This window comes from Nicotiana tabacum, chromosome 8, assembly GCF_000715075.1.
Source record: "Nicotiana tabacum cultivar K326 chromosome 8, ASM71507v2, whole genome shotgun sequence".
In the NCBI taxonomy this organism is placed as follows: domain Eukaryota; kingdom Viridiplantae; phylum Streptophyta; class Magnoliopsida; order Solanales; family Solanaceae; genus Nicotiana; species Nicotiana tabacum.
The window spans coordinates 170862127-170879482 of NC_134087.1; the positions used below are offsets into that span (position 1 = coordinate 170862127).

Genomic DNA, 17356 nt, shown 5'->3' on the forward strand with positions numbered 1-17356 from the left:
GCCAATTTCAATTATAGGGTGACTTTCCAAACAGATTAATTAAAAAACTATAGAAATCTTATCTTAAAATAATTTGACTTTGACTTCTTATTAGAATTCGAAATAATAATAAAAGGAAAACGCTTTACGCTAGCAGAACATTAAAAGCTAAAGAAAAAAGGACCTTCAGAAAAAAAGAAAATAGGACCTTTGGACAGAGACCAGAGGAGTCTACATCAAAAACATTTTTAAATAAAAAGACCATTTTAATACCTAAAACTCATTCCTTCTTTCCATTTTTGCGAACACTACTTATCTCTTCCTTTCTCCATTCCCGCCTATAATTCAAGGATTTAACCCGTAACCACCTCCCGTTAACCCAATCAGACGACTAATTACAGATTCTCACTTATGGTAATTAGTTCCTATCCTTTTATGTGTTACTATAATTTACTCAAGTTATTCTATAAGAACAACTTGTTTAATTGTGTTTTCCGTTTTGCAGCATTAATTTGTAATTAAGGGCCTAAAACTTGATATTCAGAAACAAGAAGAAGAGAACATCAAATGGATACCTGTATCAAAGTTTGTGCTTTGTTTGTGTATCTATCTCTGGCTTTGAGTTGCTTCTCTCCTTTGGGATCTGTCTCTCAACTTTTGCCTGCAGAGGAAGGTAGTTACATTTTCTCTCCTTTGACGGTTTTTGCAAAAAATTATTGTTCTTTTTTCTTCTTCTTATCTATAATTAAATTAATTATAAACACTTTCTTTTCTTCTCTTTGATTTTCATCACCACACATTGATCTGTGTTTGTTCTTGTGCATACTGCGTTTCCTTTTTTATTTTTATCTTTAAATTTGTTGTCTGAAAGCTAAAACTGTTTTCCTGTTCCAGATTGAATCTAATGTGGTTGCCTTTCGTGCTATCCATGTCTGCTTTTTCTTTTTCTTTTTTCTTCATTCTTTTTTGTTTCGTCAGTTTTTGCTCCTGTTGTGGTGTGCGGATATTTTGTTTGTTTGTGTTCTTTGATTTTTCAATATTGGTTAATATCTACTACGTAATAAAGTAGTCTTGCATAATTAAAGAATATCCTGTCCAGACCTTTTCGTTCATTATTAGTCTATTATGAGTTTCTGTTATCTGCACTAGAAATGTAAAAAGTTTTACATTTTATAAGAATAAGTTGACCTATGTAAATAAGAAAATTTGTCTGATATTATAACCTACAAAACAATATAATAATTAAATTACATCGATAATAAAAAGATTCATAATAGTTTAACTTAACCTTTTTCATTGAAGTGATGGCCGCGTTGAATGTCTACTGTAGAGGGTCAATCACATGTTTATTTTTTAACGGTTAATGTAATGGATTCCTTTTTCTCTCTCCCACCCCTAGCGAAATTTACTGCTTTCAACAACTCTGCGGGTCGGACAAAAACAAAACAATTGCTCCCTAATTTCAAATATCGATTATTTTAGCCAATTGAATTTGTTTTAAGATATTTAACATTTTTTTTAAAAAAATTAGCTCATTTGATCAACCTCTAATTAGTGAAATATTAATCAAGTACTGACTTGTAAGGATAGATAAATGATAGTTTAAATAGATTTATTATTAAAAATATAAAATTCTTTCTTAAAGTGAGCGCAAAAATCATATTTAAAGATATATATAGTACTTATCAATTATGAATACGTGTTTATCACGTAGAACTATCTATATGTGTTTATAAAATTAGAAAAATGAAAAGCATGTAGTATATTTTAAGAGGTGCGCCTATTCCCTTTAAATCATGTATGTCTATAGGCTGAATTTGTGTCAAATAACAGCCACTGACCAGTCTATCCTTCAACTTCTTCATTACCAGTGAGGGCTTCGTAATATCATTCTTCCTAACTTTGCATTTTTCTGATACTAATTCTCTATGATACGCTACGTCATTTTAAATCATGCCAAGGTATTTGGCTAGTCCTAATCCCAAAAATTGTGAAATCAAGTGTCCGATATTCTATGGTATAGTCGTCGGGCTTCTAGCAATGATGCTTTATCAAAGGGTGTGATGGAATAGACGATATTCTCTTAACTAGATATCTCAAATTTGAGTCTTGAAAATGAAAAAATCCCTATAGCGCTCCCCTTTTAATGTTTCCTGAGACGCTAATTAATCTAGATTAGTCGGATCAGTGAATATTAGATATCAAATAATTACAAAAAGGAAAATTAAAAAATAAAATTTATACTCTAGGCATGACTTATTCTATTGTACATATATTCTTTTCAAGACTATCCATTCAACGTCGGAGCATCAAACAACAATAATAATCGCAAACATGATGCTTTATATGTAAACGCTTTCTACCCTTTTTCATATGTGATGCACTAAACAGATTATTACCCTAGTAACTTTACTTGAGGTGCAAGAATTTGCTCTTCAATATCATCTAGATATTGTAACGATTGTGATTTAATTTAACTTTGATGTCACAGTTAAAGTTCTGGAAACAATATCAATGAAACTTCAGAACACAACTTGGAACGTCAGCACAGCCTCTTGCAACGAGGGGAGAGGTTTCAACGTGACAGATCCTGCTTTTAATGAAATTCTCAGCAATGTAACATGCGACTGCTCATTCAATGACAGCTCAGTTTGCCATGTGGTGACCATGTAAGCCCTCCTTTATACTTTGAATCATATCTTAATATGTGAATTATTGCTTAGTCTTTTTCTAGCTTGATTGCGAAGCATGGTTTGGAAAGGTCAGCTGAAAGACGGTATATATCAACATTCAAACCTATTCCTTTGTGGCTGGCCCCAGTGCTTAACGTCAGGTTCCCTCCACATACATATGAAAAGTAAGCCAGCCGTATTAGCTCATCAACTCGCCTTAACGCACCCTCACTATATAGGTGCGGACTTGCGTACGGTATCACTTGCCTAACAGCTGCCAAAAGCTACAAGGAAGAATCATTATTATTAGTATTTCAAGGTTGCAAAGATTTCCTTCTGTTATATAGTATGAAGAGAAGCGTTGTATGTCCATTTAAGTTGTGTGCAATGATTATATATATATTTGTTAATTTGAGCTAGATTAAACAATTGAAACACTACATAGCACGTGCAAGAACAATTTCCATTGATTGAATTGGAAGAATCTAGAGAGAGAAAGATTAAGCTTCAGCTAGGAAGAAGATCGGTTATGTTCTTCCAGATTTACTATACTATATAATAACCTATTTTTCTTATACAACTAACTACCTCAAACTTCCTATTTTATTACATTTTAACCCCTGACTCTCAATACCCCCCTCAAGCTGGAGTGTTAAAGACATTTAACACTCCAAGCTTGGAAAGTAGTAGCTGATGTTGTACTGTTCCTAATCCCTTTGTGATCAAGTCAGCTAGTTGTTGCTTGGAAGGAATGTAGTTGGAAGTGATCAGTCCTGCCTTGATTCTTTCTCTCACAAAGTGACAGTCCATCTTTATATGTTTTGTCCTCTCATGAAAGATAGGATTTGCTGCTATTTGTATCGCAGCTTTGCTATCACAATGCAGATGTACTGGCTTCTGCACTTTCACTCTCAATTCTTCTAATAATCCTGTTACCCAAATGATTTCTGCTACTACAGCTGCCATGCTCCTGTATTCTGCTTCTGCCGAGCTTCTACTGACTGTTTGTTGTTTCTTGGACTTCCAAGATAACAGTGAGTCTCCTAACTTCACAATATAGCCTGTGATTGATCTCCTAGTATTGGGGCAAGCAGCCCAATCAAAGTCACAGTAAGCTGTAAGAGTATGAGTTTCTCATTTCTTCAAGAATATACCAAGGCCTGGAAACCTTTGATGTATCTAATGATTCTCATTGCTGCATTCAAATGGGATTGTTTTGGCCTTTGCATAAATTGACTCATAACCTGTACATCAAAGCATAGGTTTGGACTTGTGATGGTCAATTATAACAGCTTCCCTATTAGTTTCTGATATGCTGTTATATCTCCCAGTTCTGCATCTTCAGTGATTCCCATATGCTTATCATAATCTACAGTTGTTAGCTTGTGATTCCATTGGTGTGGAAGCAGGTTTAAAACCACTAAGTCCTACTTCAGAGATCAACTCCAAAACATATTTTCTTTGATTGAGAACTATTCTTTCCTTTGACCTCATCACCTCTATGCCCAAAAAATACCTCAATTCCCCAGGTCCTTCATCTTGAAGTTACCATGCAAGGAATCCTTTGCCTCGTGTATTAAGTCAACATTACTTCCTGTGATTAGTAAGTCATCTACATACACTAGAATGACTACAATATCAGCTCCTCTTTTTTTTAGTAAAAATGGAATGATCATATGGGCTTTGTATATATCCAGCTTGCACAAGGGCAGTGGTTAGCTTTATATTCCACTGTCTAGAAGCCCGTTTGAGTCCATACAAGGATTTCAACAACCTGCATACCATGTACTCCCCCTGTTGTCGGAAACCTTGAGGCATTTCCATGTAGACTTCTTCTTTTAAGTCACCTTGGAGAAAAGCATTATTAACATCCATCTGAAATAATGGCCAGTCTTTTGATGCTGCTACTGCAATGACTGTCCTAACTGCGACCATTTTAGCCACAGGTGAAAAGGTTTCATGGTAGTCAAGCCCTTCTTGTTGAGTGTAGCCCTTGGCTACTAACCTTGCTTTGAATCTATCAACCTCTCCATTTGCCTTGTACTTAATCTTGTACACCCATTTTGATCCCACTGTTTGCTTTCTTGGTGGTAAGGGCACCACCTCCCAAGTCTGATTGTCCTCAAGAGCTCTAACCTCTTGCTTCATTGCCTCAATCCAATTCTTATCAGTTGCAGCTTCCTTGAAGCTTCTAGGTTCAGTGAGAACTGAGAAAGCTTGTATATAAGCCTGATATGAGGTAGACAAATGTGAATAATCAACATGGTTGGATATAGGATACGTGTGATCAGATGATCTTTTTGTAGGATTCACATAATCTTTCATCCAGATGGGAGGCCTTGTTTTCCTCTGAGGTATGCTAGTAGTACATTGGGGAATATCATCTTGTGGTATAATTGTTGATGCAGGCTGCTCATTGGTTTCGGTGATTACTGGTTCAGGCTGCTCATTAGCTGCATCAGTTGATTCAACAACAGTTGGGATATGATTGTCCTGTAGTGGAGCATTCTCAATGTGAGTCTCAACATCGTCTTCAGGCAGAGAAGCATCTGCAGGAAGTGCTGGGATGTGAGCTGCTCATGAGTTATCAGCATTGTCACAGGGATCAGGCATTAGGAATTGAGTTGATTGCTAAAGAAATGAGTCACCTTCACCTTGTTCAACATTTCCCATTTTGAAAGGGGAACAGTCTTCTCTGAACTGAACATCTCTACTAACAAAAAAGGACTGTGTCTCCATATCATATAAACTGTATCCTTTCTGAGTTTTAGCATATCCTGTGAAAATTGCCTTCCTTGCTCTATGTGCAAACTTGTCTCCCTTAGGCAGATTGCTTGCATAACATAAGCAGCCAAATACCCTTAGATGATCCATCCTGCTAACCTTCCCATACAGTAATTCAAAATGTGTTTTTCTTCCCAAAATTGAAGAAGGTACTCTGTTGATCAAATATACAGCAGTCTTCACGCAATTACTCCAAAATTTGATAGTTATCCCACTCTGAAACTTCAGTGCCCTGGCTACTTCCAAGATGTGTCCGTGCTTCCTTTCAACCATTCCATTTTGTTGGGGTGTATAAGGACAACTACTTTGGTGTAAAATACCAAGAGATGACAGTAATTTATTACACTTTGCATTGAAGAACTCGGTCTCATTATCAGATCTCACAATCTTAACACACACACCAAATTGATTCTGAATTAAAGACAGAAAATTCTTCAACACAACACAAACTTCACATTTTGTCTGAATCAAACAAGCCTAAGTGTATCTGCTGAAATCATCAACAACTGTAACAGAATACCTTTTCCTATCATAAGTGGGTACCTTATAGGGTCCCCAAATATCTAGATGAACAAGTTTAAAAACAGCTGAGGATTTAGAATTGCTGACAGGAAATGGTAATCTACATTGTTTAGCTAAGGGACATATAGAGCAAGATTCTAATTGTCTAGTATTTATTCTGCCTTGTAGGGATGAAATGTGTTGCATAGCTTTCAATGAAACATGACCTAGCTTGAAATGCCAAAGTGCACTCTCTGTGTGTTCTTTTGATACTGATCCAGCTGCTGCTACTGCACCTCTTTCCTTCAGCATATACAGACCCCAGACTTCTTACCAATCCCCAATACCTTGCCATTGTAACTGTAATAAATAGAAGTCAGGATAAAAGCCAACAAAGCATTTAAGGTCCTCTGTTAGCTTTGCTACAGATAATAGATTAAACTTAAAGTTTGGCACATATAGGACATCTCTGATGCACTGATCTCCTAGAATCACTGCATCCCCTGTGTGTGTTATCACAACTCTACTTCCTGTTGGTAATTGCACCCCACTTCCTTCGTTTGCCTCTAATCCTTTTGTATTGTTTAGAATTTCCTTATTGCAAGTAATGTGATGTGTTGCTCCAGAATCTACTATCCACTCTCTAAGAGAAGCATTGGATAATAAAGCAACAATACCTGCCATATTGATAGAACTCTCACCACCAGATGGCTTATTCAGCAATCCTACCAGTTGTTTGTATTGTTCTTCTGTCAGGAGGTGTCCTTGTCCTTGTTGAAGGTTTCCAATACTGTTGGCTTCTTCCACAGCAGCATTGTTGACATAAGTTCTTCCTCCTGCTCCTGCTGGTTTCTTTTTACTCTTGAAATCAGCTAGATATCCAACAATTTTGTAACAGTTTTCCTTTAAGTGTCCTTTGTACCCACAGTGATTACAGATTCGCCCTGCTTTCTTAGGCTTGAAGCCTTGAGTTCTTCCTGCTAACATAGTTAGAGGATCTCTATTTGCATCACCAACACCCAAGGATCTTTGACTTTCTTCCTGTCTTACTATAGCATATGCTTCATTTACAATAACTACAGATCTTCTTAGCAGCAAATTACTTCTCACATTACTATAGCTTTCATTCAATCCCATTAAAAATTGTAATAACCTCTGATTAGCTAGATGTTCTATGGATGGCCTAGCTTCCTCACAATCACATGAAGACAAAGGAACTAACACATCTAGTTCACTCCATAGATCATTCATCTTCGAGTAGTAAGTAGTCACAGAATCTGTACCTTGTTTCAAGCTAGCAATTTCTGTCCATAGATGATATATTCTAGTCAAACTGCATCTATCAAACCTTTCCTTGAAATCGCTCCACACTTTCTTTGCACTAGATGCAAACATGATGCCGGGCATCAATTCAGCTGCAACAGTGCTACCAATCCATGAGAGTACAATCGCGTTGCACTTATCCCATTGTTCTGCTAGTTCCCCTATGAACATAGTTTTTACATAGGTTCCGTCAACGAATTCAAGCTTACTTTTGCCCATAAGAGCTAGCTTCATCGCCCTACTCCACAAGGCGTAATTCTCAGGCCCTGTTAGTTTGATTGAGACTAGAACTAGTCCTGGTGCATCTGCCGCTTGAAGAAACAACGGATGATTGTGTTCGAGTGAAGAAACCTCATTTCGTTCCATCGCGATTTAGTCTAAAACAGTCGATTTCGTCAGATCTCAATTCAGTGATCGCCGGAAGTCACGTCGGAGCCCTAATTTCAGAATTGCTGCTCCGATACCATGTTAATTTGAGCTAGATTGAACAATTGAAACACTACATAGCACATGCAAGAACAATTTTCATTGATTGAATTGGAAGAATCTAAAGAGAGAAAGATTAAGCTTCAGCTAGGAAGAAGGTCGGTTATGTACTGGTAAATATGATTTACAAATTTACTGTACTATATAACAACCTATTTTTCTTATACAACTAACTACTCCAAACTTTCTATTATTACATTTTAACCCTTGACTCTCAATAATATTTTTACATTATTAGATTATATTGGTCTATCATGACATGGTAACCTAGCCCTCAAGGGTTGACTGAGTTGGTTGGATGAGTGGTTTTCACATAAGAGACCGGAGATCAATTCCCTTCATCAGCAGCCTCCTCAGTCAGAGTTCATCGCACCGGGCTTGTCTAGTGCGGTTTACATCTCCTGTGTGGTTTGCGAGCGATTGCGCAGTGAGCAGGTTACCCATTGTGCACCCGAAGGGTAACGTCTACGTGTTTCTCTGGGAATTTCGCAAAAAAAAAAAAAAAAGACATGGTAACCTAGGAAGCAGAGAAATTGTCAATATAGTTAAAATGAACTGCTATTGTAAATTATTTTACATTCTATTCCTATATCATAACCTTCACAAAATTGACTTATCTACGTGTTTGGTAAGCATCCAAAGTGCTTATAAGCTAAGTGCTTATTAATTAAAATCACCTATTTGGCTTTTTTCATTTGGCAAGTATTTTAATATTTCATGACTAATATTTTTTCTAATTCTCGAAATACTCTTTTCCTAAATAAATTCTTAATTCCATCTCCATTTCATTTCCATTGTCGTTCTTCTCCTCGAGAAAATACTTTTAAACTTTTTTTGGCAAATAACTTTATTTAGTCATTTTAAGAGAAATTATTTTTAAATATTATTTTACCAAACATATCAGTGGTTTATTATCAATTCAAGCAATGCTTTTCAGCACTTAATGCTCATCAGCTACTTCAATCAGGACACTATATTTCCCTATTAAAGTACTAGTTAGGCACTAATCTATATTGGCATTTTAATTTCTTTCTTACTCAAAGGAGAAAGATATTTTTGATTGATCAACTGCACTTGTTACTGGTATTCAAAAACTTGACATTTAGCATTGTGGCCAATGCAATAGGGTGTAAAGAGAGTCCAAGAACAATGAATTCTTGTGATTTATATCCCTTTGAGTCTTATAACAATAACAAACCAATGTAATTTCATAAGTGGGATCTGGGAATGATAGTGTGTACGTAGACTTTACCCTTATCTTTAAGAAGGCAAAGAGACTGTTTCCGGAAGACCCTCGACTTAGGCAAGATAAAAGAAAGGGCAACAACAAGCATACCAATCAAAAAACCGTTGCGAAAATACAAAACTTATACTAGGTAATGCAATCAGAAAACCAAAAGGAAAGCAACTACAAGTAATAATAGAAGTCAAGTAGTACGAAAACACAAATAACACTAATGTACTAAAGCTAGTGTGCTACCTAACCCTTTATCTTTATTCTCAACCTCCATAACTTCCTATCCATGGTCAGAGACTGTTTCCGGAAGACTCTCGACTTAGACAAGATAAAAAAAGGGCAACAACAAGCACACCAATCAAATTGCGAAAATGCAAAACTAATACTAGGTAATGCAATCAGAAAACCGAAAGGAAAGCAACTACAAATAATAATAGAAGTCAAGTAGTACTAAAAACACAAATAACACTAATGTACTAAAGCTACTGTGCTACCTAACCCTTTATCTTTATTCTCAACCTCCATAACTTCCTATCCATGGTCATGTTCTCCGTAAGTTGGAGCAACGCCATATCTTGCGTAATCACCTCTCCCCAATACTTTTTCGGCCCGTCTCTACCTCTCCTCAGGCCCTCCAAAACCAACCTCTCACACCTCCTCACCGGTGCATTTGTGCCTCTCCACTTCACAATGAATGCATGTATTTAAAGCTTAAACCCTGTTATGTTTTTTTTCCTAGCTAATAAACTCCTTTACCGTTAGATGTTAATAAATTTTTTTGATTTTCTCTCCTGTTTTTGTTGATACAGCCAATTGAAGCGTCGTAATTTGACAGGAATTCTGCCTCCTGAATTTGCAGAGCTTATTCATCTGCGAGAATTGTGAGTATCAGTTAATTCCATAACATTATTTTGATTATAGTTTTCTCTGCATTCAGTCATAGGATAAGTTATTTTATTTTATTTTATTTTATTTCTCGTAGCGTTAAAACTCAAATTTCCACTGTATCAATGTAACACAATGACAATTAGTTAGTGGTTGATTCCTTGAGCCTAACAGATGATGGGACCTATTTTTCGTGTTGATATTTTGAAGTAATGAGTTTTTTTGGGTGAGTAATTATGGCCAGAAAGTTAATAGGAGAACAAACACAGGATTACTCTCATTTGTTTTCACAGATAAATTTGAAAATTTTATGTAAGCAAACATACAGAGAGTGGCATGTATTAAGAAAGAATGGAATTTTACCAATATAATTGCTTAAAATTAGAGTATTTTTGAACAGAAATCCACTTGGTTAAATCTCTATTGGAATACTTCTGGAATTTTCCTGAACTTACCTGAGGCAAACTATCAAAATTTTGCCTTGTAAACTCTTGAAGACAGAAACTGGTATGTATTGTTATTCAATCTTTGTACAAATCATAACAGTGACAAGTTCATTGTTTGTTGCTTTATATGCAACAAAGTCTATTGAGTTGTGTAAACCATATCCTTAAAAAGTGTGAAATCGGAAAGTTTAAACTGGACCATAACATGCAAAATTGGAGTCTCAATCAATTTTTGCATTTCAGAGATCTGTCTCGCAATTTCTTAAATGGATCGATTCCCTCGAGCTATGGCAAGCTTCGCGTCACTATTCTGTAAGTCTGTTTTTCCTTTTGACCTATCTGCAAAATTTCAGTGAAGAAGTTTTTTCTTTTGACATTTTGGTCAAACTCATAAATATATAGGTCATTGTTGGGTAACCGTATCAGTGGTGTGATTCCCAAGGAATTAGGAGATATTGACACACTGGAAGAACTGTAAGTAAATTATATTGCATAGTTCCTTTTATATTTCTACATACTTTGGTTGTACCTAATTGGATGTCACATTCATGAAATGGAATTTTCAGAAATCTGGAAAATAATCTACTTGAAGGACCTCTCCCTCCAAACCTTGGTAGTTTGAGCCGCCTGAGTAAAATGTAAGTCATAGTAATCAGATATTCGATGTCTATTATCTACTAGTTATTACTCTTTTTCCTAAATATTTGGCACTTTTCGCTTCTCAATATTCATACTAAAATGTGTAGTTTCTTAAGATTTAAGTTTTAGTATAAAGAAAGAGTTAATCTGGTCCGATTTAGCTCCAAAATTTGGTCAAGTTGACTCAACAATAAGCAAAAAGTGCCAAACAAATCGGAACGAATGGTGTGATTTTTCAGTTATCATGGTTAATTGAAGGAGCATTTTGCAGGCGTCTTAGTGCCAATAATCTCACAGGAACTATACCTGAGAACTTCAGTAATCTTAAGAACTTGACAGAATTGTAAGTAAGAAATTTTAGAACCACATCTGACTTTTGTGTTTTCTATCTCTTAAGTCTTTAACTCTTTTGTCTGTTTGCAGTACGATAGATGGGAATAGAATATCTGGAACCATACCAGATTTTATTGGCAATTGGACCAAAATGGACAGATTGTGAGTGCATGCAAATCTTGATGCAATTTTCTTCTCCATGAAGAATTTTAAGCATTAGACCAACAAAAATATGGTAGCATACATAGTATATAATTGCGATTATCATGAAACTTTTTTGCAGAGACATGCAAGGAACATTAATGGAGGGACCTATTCCTTCTACAATATCCAAGTTGAAAAACATAACCGAGTTGTAAGTTCACACTTCTCTGCTTTTTATAGTCACACAACTGTTAAATTCACTTTTATAAGAAAGGATATAGGGCTATAGTGGAAGTTCTCATGTGCATTGTTATTGTCAGGAGAATATCTGATTTGAGAGGAAAACAAATGCGATTCCCAAATCTTCAAGGCCTCACTCAAATGAAAAGGCTGTGAGTAGTATATGCTTGTAGTTCGAAAATTAGCAATTACATCTGTTCATCATAATTTCTTACGGTTCTCTAATTTGACTTTAATGATGCAGGATTTTGAGAAATTGCTCAATTTTTGGTCCAATTCCGGGATACTTAAGTGACACTAAATTGAAACTTTTGTAAGTTTGTTTTCTTTCTATTTTTTAATCATTCTGTTGATTCTTTCATGGGAAACTTTTTCTCTAGCAAGTATAGTGTTTTGGCTCTTTACATTTTAGTTTGTCAGGAGTACTAGAACATATAAGTCTAGGTGAGATGTATTCGGAGATGACATAGATTTTGATGATTCTCAGCTATGATTATACTTGAATAGAAAATATTCTTGTGTTGACTTCCTCTTCTTTATCTTTTCAAAAGTTGGAATTTATAAGATTTTAATATTACTCTTCTATCTAATTGCGAATGCGACTGCCAAGTTTAACATTAGACTTGGAGATTGTTGTACAAGATTTGTTGATTTACTAGTCAGAACAAATAAAACGCTTTCTATATTCATATCAAGAAGGTCTAAACTCTAAATTGAAAAGGTGATGTAACAGGATGCAGTCTTTCTTGTTTGCCTCTTCTCTTTCTGCAACGGAGTGTATACTTTCATCGAATTTCGTAAATTTTTAATTTGCATATAATACAAACCCAAAATCACCCTTCATAGTATAAAAGGAAATTCTTCTACATACCAACGTTTTCCTCGTAGTTGCATGATGGAGTACAGATTGTCACTAATTGTTCGGATACCAAAGTGGTTCAGTTTGTTGTCCGGTTTGATGCTGATCCTGCCTCTGATAAGTGTTATTTATTTGCAGGGATCTGAGCAACAACATGCTGAATGGTACAATCACATTCGGGGAGTTGGATTTAGATAACACGTAGGTACCCTTACAAGTTGAAGATTAAACCTTTTACATGCTTCTCTCTCTCAAAGTTTTTGTTCATTTATAACAAGCAACAGTTTTATCTGCGATGTAGGTTTCTTTCTCACAACACATTAAGCGGCGCAATTCCTAGCTGGATATTGGATAGTAAAAAGAACATGTTGGTATTTGCTCAAGTTTGTTTCTTTTTCTGCATTTTAGTAGTAAAGTTTGGTTAACATCGTAGCTAGCCAGGAATAATGTATTGTAGCATGCCACACTTCAAAGTTAACCTTTTCCTTCCTAAACTTTTTGTTTGGTGCAAGAATGCATTTACAAGAATTTGGTGTCTTCTGAGTTCATGACAGTTATCATCTTTTGTATACAGCGATATATCATACAACAATTTCACACCAACAACTACTACAGGATGCCAGTCCACCATGTGAGCTTTATTCCTCTTTGTTTTGGGAACCTATATTCATATATTATTTCTATTTGATAAGTGAAAATGTTGGTCCTATAACTACATGACTTACAAACCTTCGTTTTTCACCAGAAACTTAGTCTCCAGCTATTCAAATGCAATGGCCAACACGTAAGTCCTAAATATTGTCTTATGCTTCAGGTTCCTAGTTTATTTGATGCTTTCTGTCTATTGTCTATAGTTATGTGGCTTAATCTATTCGAAACTGCAGGAGTGCCTGGTGTTCCAAGAAGGACCTCCCTTGTCCTGGAGAAGCTAAACGTAAGAGTTACACCCTATTAATCCTATTCTTGTATAATCCGAAATTCTTAATTTGGGCCTTGAGAGGGCCTGAAGTAGCATTGTATATCGTTTACCCCTGAACCAACTCTTGGAGTGGCAACCTATGTACTTTAAGTATCAAAGCATAATTCCGGAGTTACGAGAGAATTCACAATCTTTCCTTTCTACGTGCTTTATCATCTGCAGATCATTCGCTATTCATAAACTGTGGAGGAAGTAGTACTAGTTTTGAGGGAAATGAATATAAGGAGGACTTGGCCAATGGGGGTCCATCATATTTTTTCACGTCCTTGGATAGATGGGCTTTCAGCAGTTCAGGAGTGTTCATGGGTGATCAAGGAGCCAGTTATATTGCAACAAATAAATTTTCACTGAACGTGTCTGGTCCTGAGTTTTACAAGACAGCACGCCTTGCCCCCACTTCTCTCAAATATTATGCGCTTTGCCTGCGACAAGGTAGCTACAGAGTGCGCCTTCATTTTGCTGAAATAATGTTTTCTAATGACTCAACATATAGCAGCCTCGGAAGGCGGATATTTGATGTATCAATACAAGTAAGTGGAGACCTCTAACTTGTTTCGTGAATATGTAACTTAAATGTTCATTTACTCCGTTCTGATATGATTTGGTAACTTTATGGATTAGGCTTGAAGGTACTTGAGTGTTGATTTACTGAGTTCTGATATGATTGGCAACTTTCTGATTTAATATACAAGTACCAATCTATTGGAGATAATGCAGTATATTTTGATTTCTTACACAGGGGAATGTAGTTTCGAAGGACTTCAACATTATGGAGAGAGCTAAGGGTGTTGGGAAAGAATTTATCATGGACTTTAAAAATGTTTTTGTTAATGGTAGCACTCTGGAGATTCACTTGTATTGGACTGGGAAGGGGACCACCGCTATTCCTGACAGAGGTGTATATGGACCTCTGATTTCAGCTATCACAGTGACACCAAGTCAGTATATCTCTGCCTATAAACTTTACTCTTATCTTCCCACAATCTTATCTTCAACAAAATCCCACTTCTTCTTGCAGACTATAACATTGATACAGGCCGGTTACATGTCGGAGCTGTTATTGGCATTGTACTTGGTTCGATTGTGGTGCTTCTGATTATTGTAGTTGTTCTCTGGAAGAAAGGCATTTTGGGAGGGCAAAATAAGGAAGAATTAGGTAATACATACATCAAAGCATTTATTCACTCTCTACACGCTTAGACAAATGGGGATGGAGCAGCTACTACGACAAAATCTTTGTATTCCTTGTTATGGGTGAAACTATTTGATAGTAGGGCAATATTTCTGTTATGATAATCAGATTGTTTAAAAAATTTCTAGCTGCCGCGATATACAAATTAATTATCTGCCTGTAATTAACCTGCGTTGAGATGATTGTTTTGTTGGTAGATCGACATCATGCCATATCATAAATAATTAGCACACAACAAAACTTCATGACTGCTTAATCTGTCTTCGTCGTTTTTTTTAATTGTTGTTCATCATACAGACGTTTTAGGAGATCTATGCATACTGACACTTATATTATTCTTGTTACAGAACTCAGAGCCCTTGATTTACAAACAGGTCATTTTAGACTTAGACAAATTAAAGCTGCTACAAATAACTTCGATCCTGCCAACAAAATTGGTGAAGGAGGGTTTGGACCAGTTTACAAGGTAGCTACTCTCACTATCTCTCTCCTTGTCTCTCTGACTGTCAATACTGATTTGGTGGTAGAACAGCTTGCAGTTCTGTGGCAATATTTCCTATTGCTTATGGTTGACATTATGTTCATAGGAAAATACAGTAGTACTAATAGTTAAGTCCTGTTGTCTGTAATATGATCATTGTGAACTAATCCTGCTGTCTGTAGGGTGTACTCGCAGATGGTGCAATAATAGCTGTTAAGCAGCTCTCTTCCAAGTCGAAGCAAGGAAATCGTGAATTTGTCAATGAGATAGGCATGATTTCAGCTCTACACCACCCAAACCTTGTGAGGCTTTATGGTTGTTGTATAGAAGGGAACCAGTTATTGGTGATATACGAATACATGGAAAACAACTGTCTTGCTCGAGCTCTTTTTGGTAAAGCTTTAAAACATCATTTTTAAAATCATTGATCATGGCAATGATATTTTATGCTCTCTATTCCTCTAATTCTCCTTTTCTTAGGCCGTGACGACCAGAGGTTGAACCTAGACTGGCCAACCAGAAAAAGGATATTCTTAGGAATAGCAAGAGGGTTAGCTTACCTGCATGAAGAATCAGCATTGAAAATTGTCCACAGAGATATAAAGGCAACCAATGTGCTTCTTGATAAAGATCTGAGTGCTAAGATTTCAGATTTTGGATTGGCAAAACTAGATGAAGAAGAGAACACTCATATTAGCACCCGAATTGCTGGAACAGTGTGAGCCTTCTTATCATCAATTTCTTTGTACTTTGTCGTAATCCTTTCTGTGTTTAGAAACAATACAGAGGCTAAATCAGTCTGAAAAAGAAATCCTCTACTAAAGCTGATGGTAAATTCCAGTAGTAAACTCTTCCGACTTAAAGGCATAACTAAACTCTTCAAAAGATCTTGCTACATGCAATGAGAGAGTAACAGTTCTGTGCAATTTGTACCTCATCACAGTAACATGGTTACTAGGAAGTATCTTACATTTCTTTTTCCTATTTTATAGAGGTTATATGGCTCCAGAGTATGCAATGAGAGGCTACTTGACAGATAAAGCTGATGTTTATAGCTTTGGAGTTGTTGCATTAGAGATTGTCAGCGGGAAAAGCAACACAAACTACAGGCCAAAAGAGGAATTTGTTTACCTTCTTGACTGGGTAAATCGTCAAACTTATTCATCATAAGTCTTCCATTTATATGTTTGATTAATTGCAATCTGGATTTTTTTGCCAAAAAAGCTTCAGTGCTAGTGCTCCATGCAAAATCAGATTTTCTTTGATACCAGCATTTCTCATTCCTACGCGATGAGAAAGAAAATATTAGAATCATAGTTCTTTCATTAGTTCTACTCACATTCTTATTGATGCATTTTTACACGTCTTACTGTCTTTTCCCCCTCATCTCCAATCTTTGTCTTGCTTTCGATGTCAATTTCGTTTTCTATTTGGAGTGCAGGCTTACGTCTTACAGGAACAGGGAAATCTCTTAGAACTAGTGGATCCACGTCTCGGTTCAAGCTACTCCAAAAAAGAGGTAATGCAGATGATAAATCTGGGTCTCTTGTGCACCAATCCCTCTCCCACTCTCAGGCCGTCCATGTCTTCTGTCGTGAGTATGCTCGAAGGAAAAGTTCCGGTGCAAGCACCACTAGTTAAGCGCACCACATCAGATGACCACATGAGATTTAAATCCTTTGAGAAACTATCACAAGACAGTCAAACACAGGTTTCATCTTACTCTCAGGACAGTCAAGTGCAAAGTATGAATGCACCTTGGAGCGATTCCTCGGCCTCTGTCCCTGGTAAAGATGATACTACTTCCACGAGCAGGCTTCTTCCAGATCTTTATGACGTAAATCTAGAATGATTGAACGATAATACTGCAGAATTTTAGAAGTAGCAGCTTTTGATTTCCATCATGTAATTAAGCAACAATTTTTGCAACGTGTTAAAATAAGTTTTGCATGTTATATAGATTTCCTTGCTGCAAGATTTTGTGTAGCTCCATTTTGCATTCTCTTTGAAGTTCCAATTTCAATGACCATGAGATAGATTTATCCATGCTATCTTAAGATCAGAAAATAGTCGGATAACAACTATTCCTTCCATCTCAATTCAAGTGTCTTAGTTTGACTAGGCGCGGAATTTAAGGAAAATCGGAAAACTATTGAGTCTTGTGGTCTTAATCTAA

General features: G+C 36.2%; 1 protein-coding gene across 1 annotated transcript; it reads left to right on the top strand.

The window, feature by feature from the left end:
• The first annotated feature begins 258 nt into the window (after positions 1-258).
• On the top strand, positions 259-17155 carry LOC107799760 (putative LRR receptor-like serine/threonine-protein kinase At1g53440). The gene is made up of 25 exons (XM_016622907.2): positions 259-393; positions 485-652; positions 2471-2648; positions 9792-9863; positions 10557-10625; positions 10716-10787; positions 10880-10951; positions 11224-11295; positions 11376-11447; positions 11569-11640; positions 11750-11821; positions 11914-11982; positions 12667-12729; positions 12830-12895; positions 13103-13159; positions 13274-13312; positions 13413-13462; positions 13670-14037; positions 14247-14445; positions 14526-14663; positions 15047-15165; positions 15363-15573; positions 15661-15898; positions 16173-16323; positions 16622-17155. Exons 2-25 carry the CDS (start codon positions 547-549, stop codon positions 17030-17032), a joined length of 3036 nt encoding a protein of 1011 aa, XP_016478393.1. The 5' UTR covers positions 259-393; positions 485-546; the 3' UTR covers positions 17033-17155.
• The last annotated feature ends 201 nt before the right edge of the window (positions 17156-17356 follow it).

Excerpts from the sequence above, each read along its gene's own strand:
- LOC107799760 (XM_016622907.2), top strand. The coding sequence starts at position 547 with ATGGATACCTGTATCAAAGTTTGTGCTTTGTTTGTGTATCTATCTCTG. Across the intron at positions 11,983-12,666 it reads GACACTAAATTGAAACTTTT|GGATCTGAGCAACAACATGC; the intron begins GTAAGTTTGTTT and ends ATTTATTTGCAG. Across the intron at positions 13,463-13,669 it reads TTGTCCTGGAGAAGCTAAAC|ATCATTCGCTATTCATAAAC; the intron begins GTAAGAGTTACA and ends TATCATCTGCAG.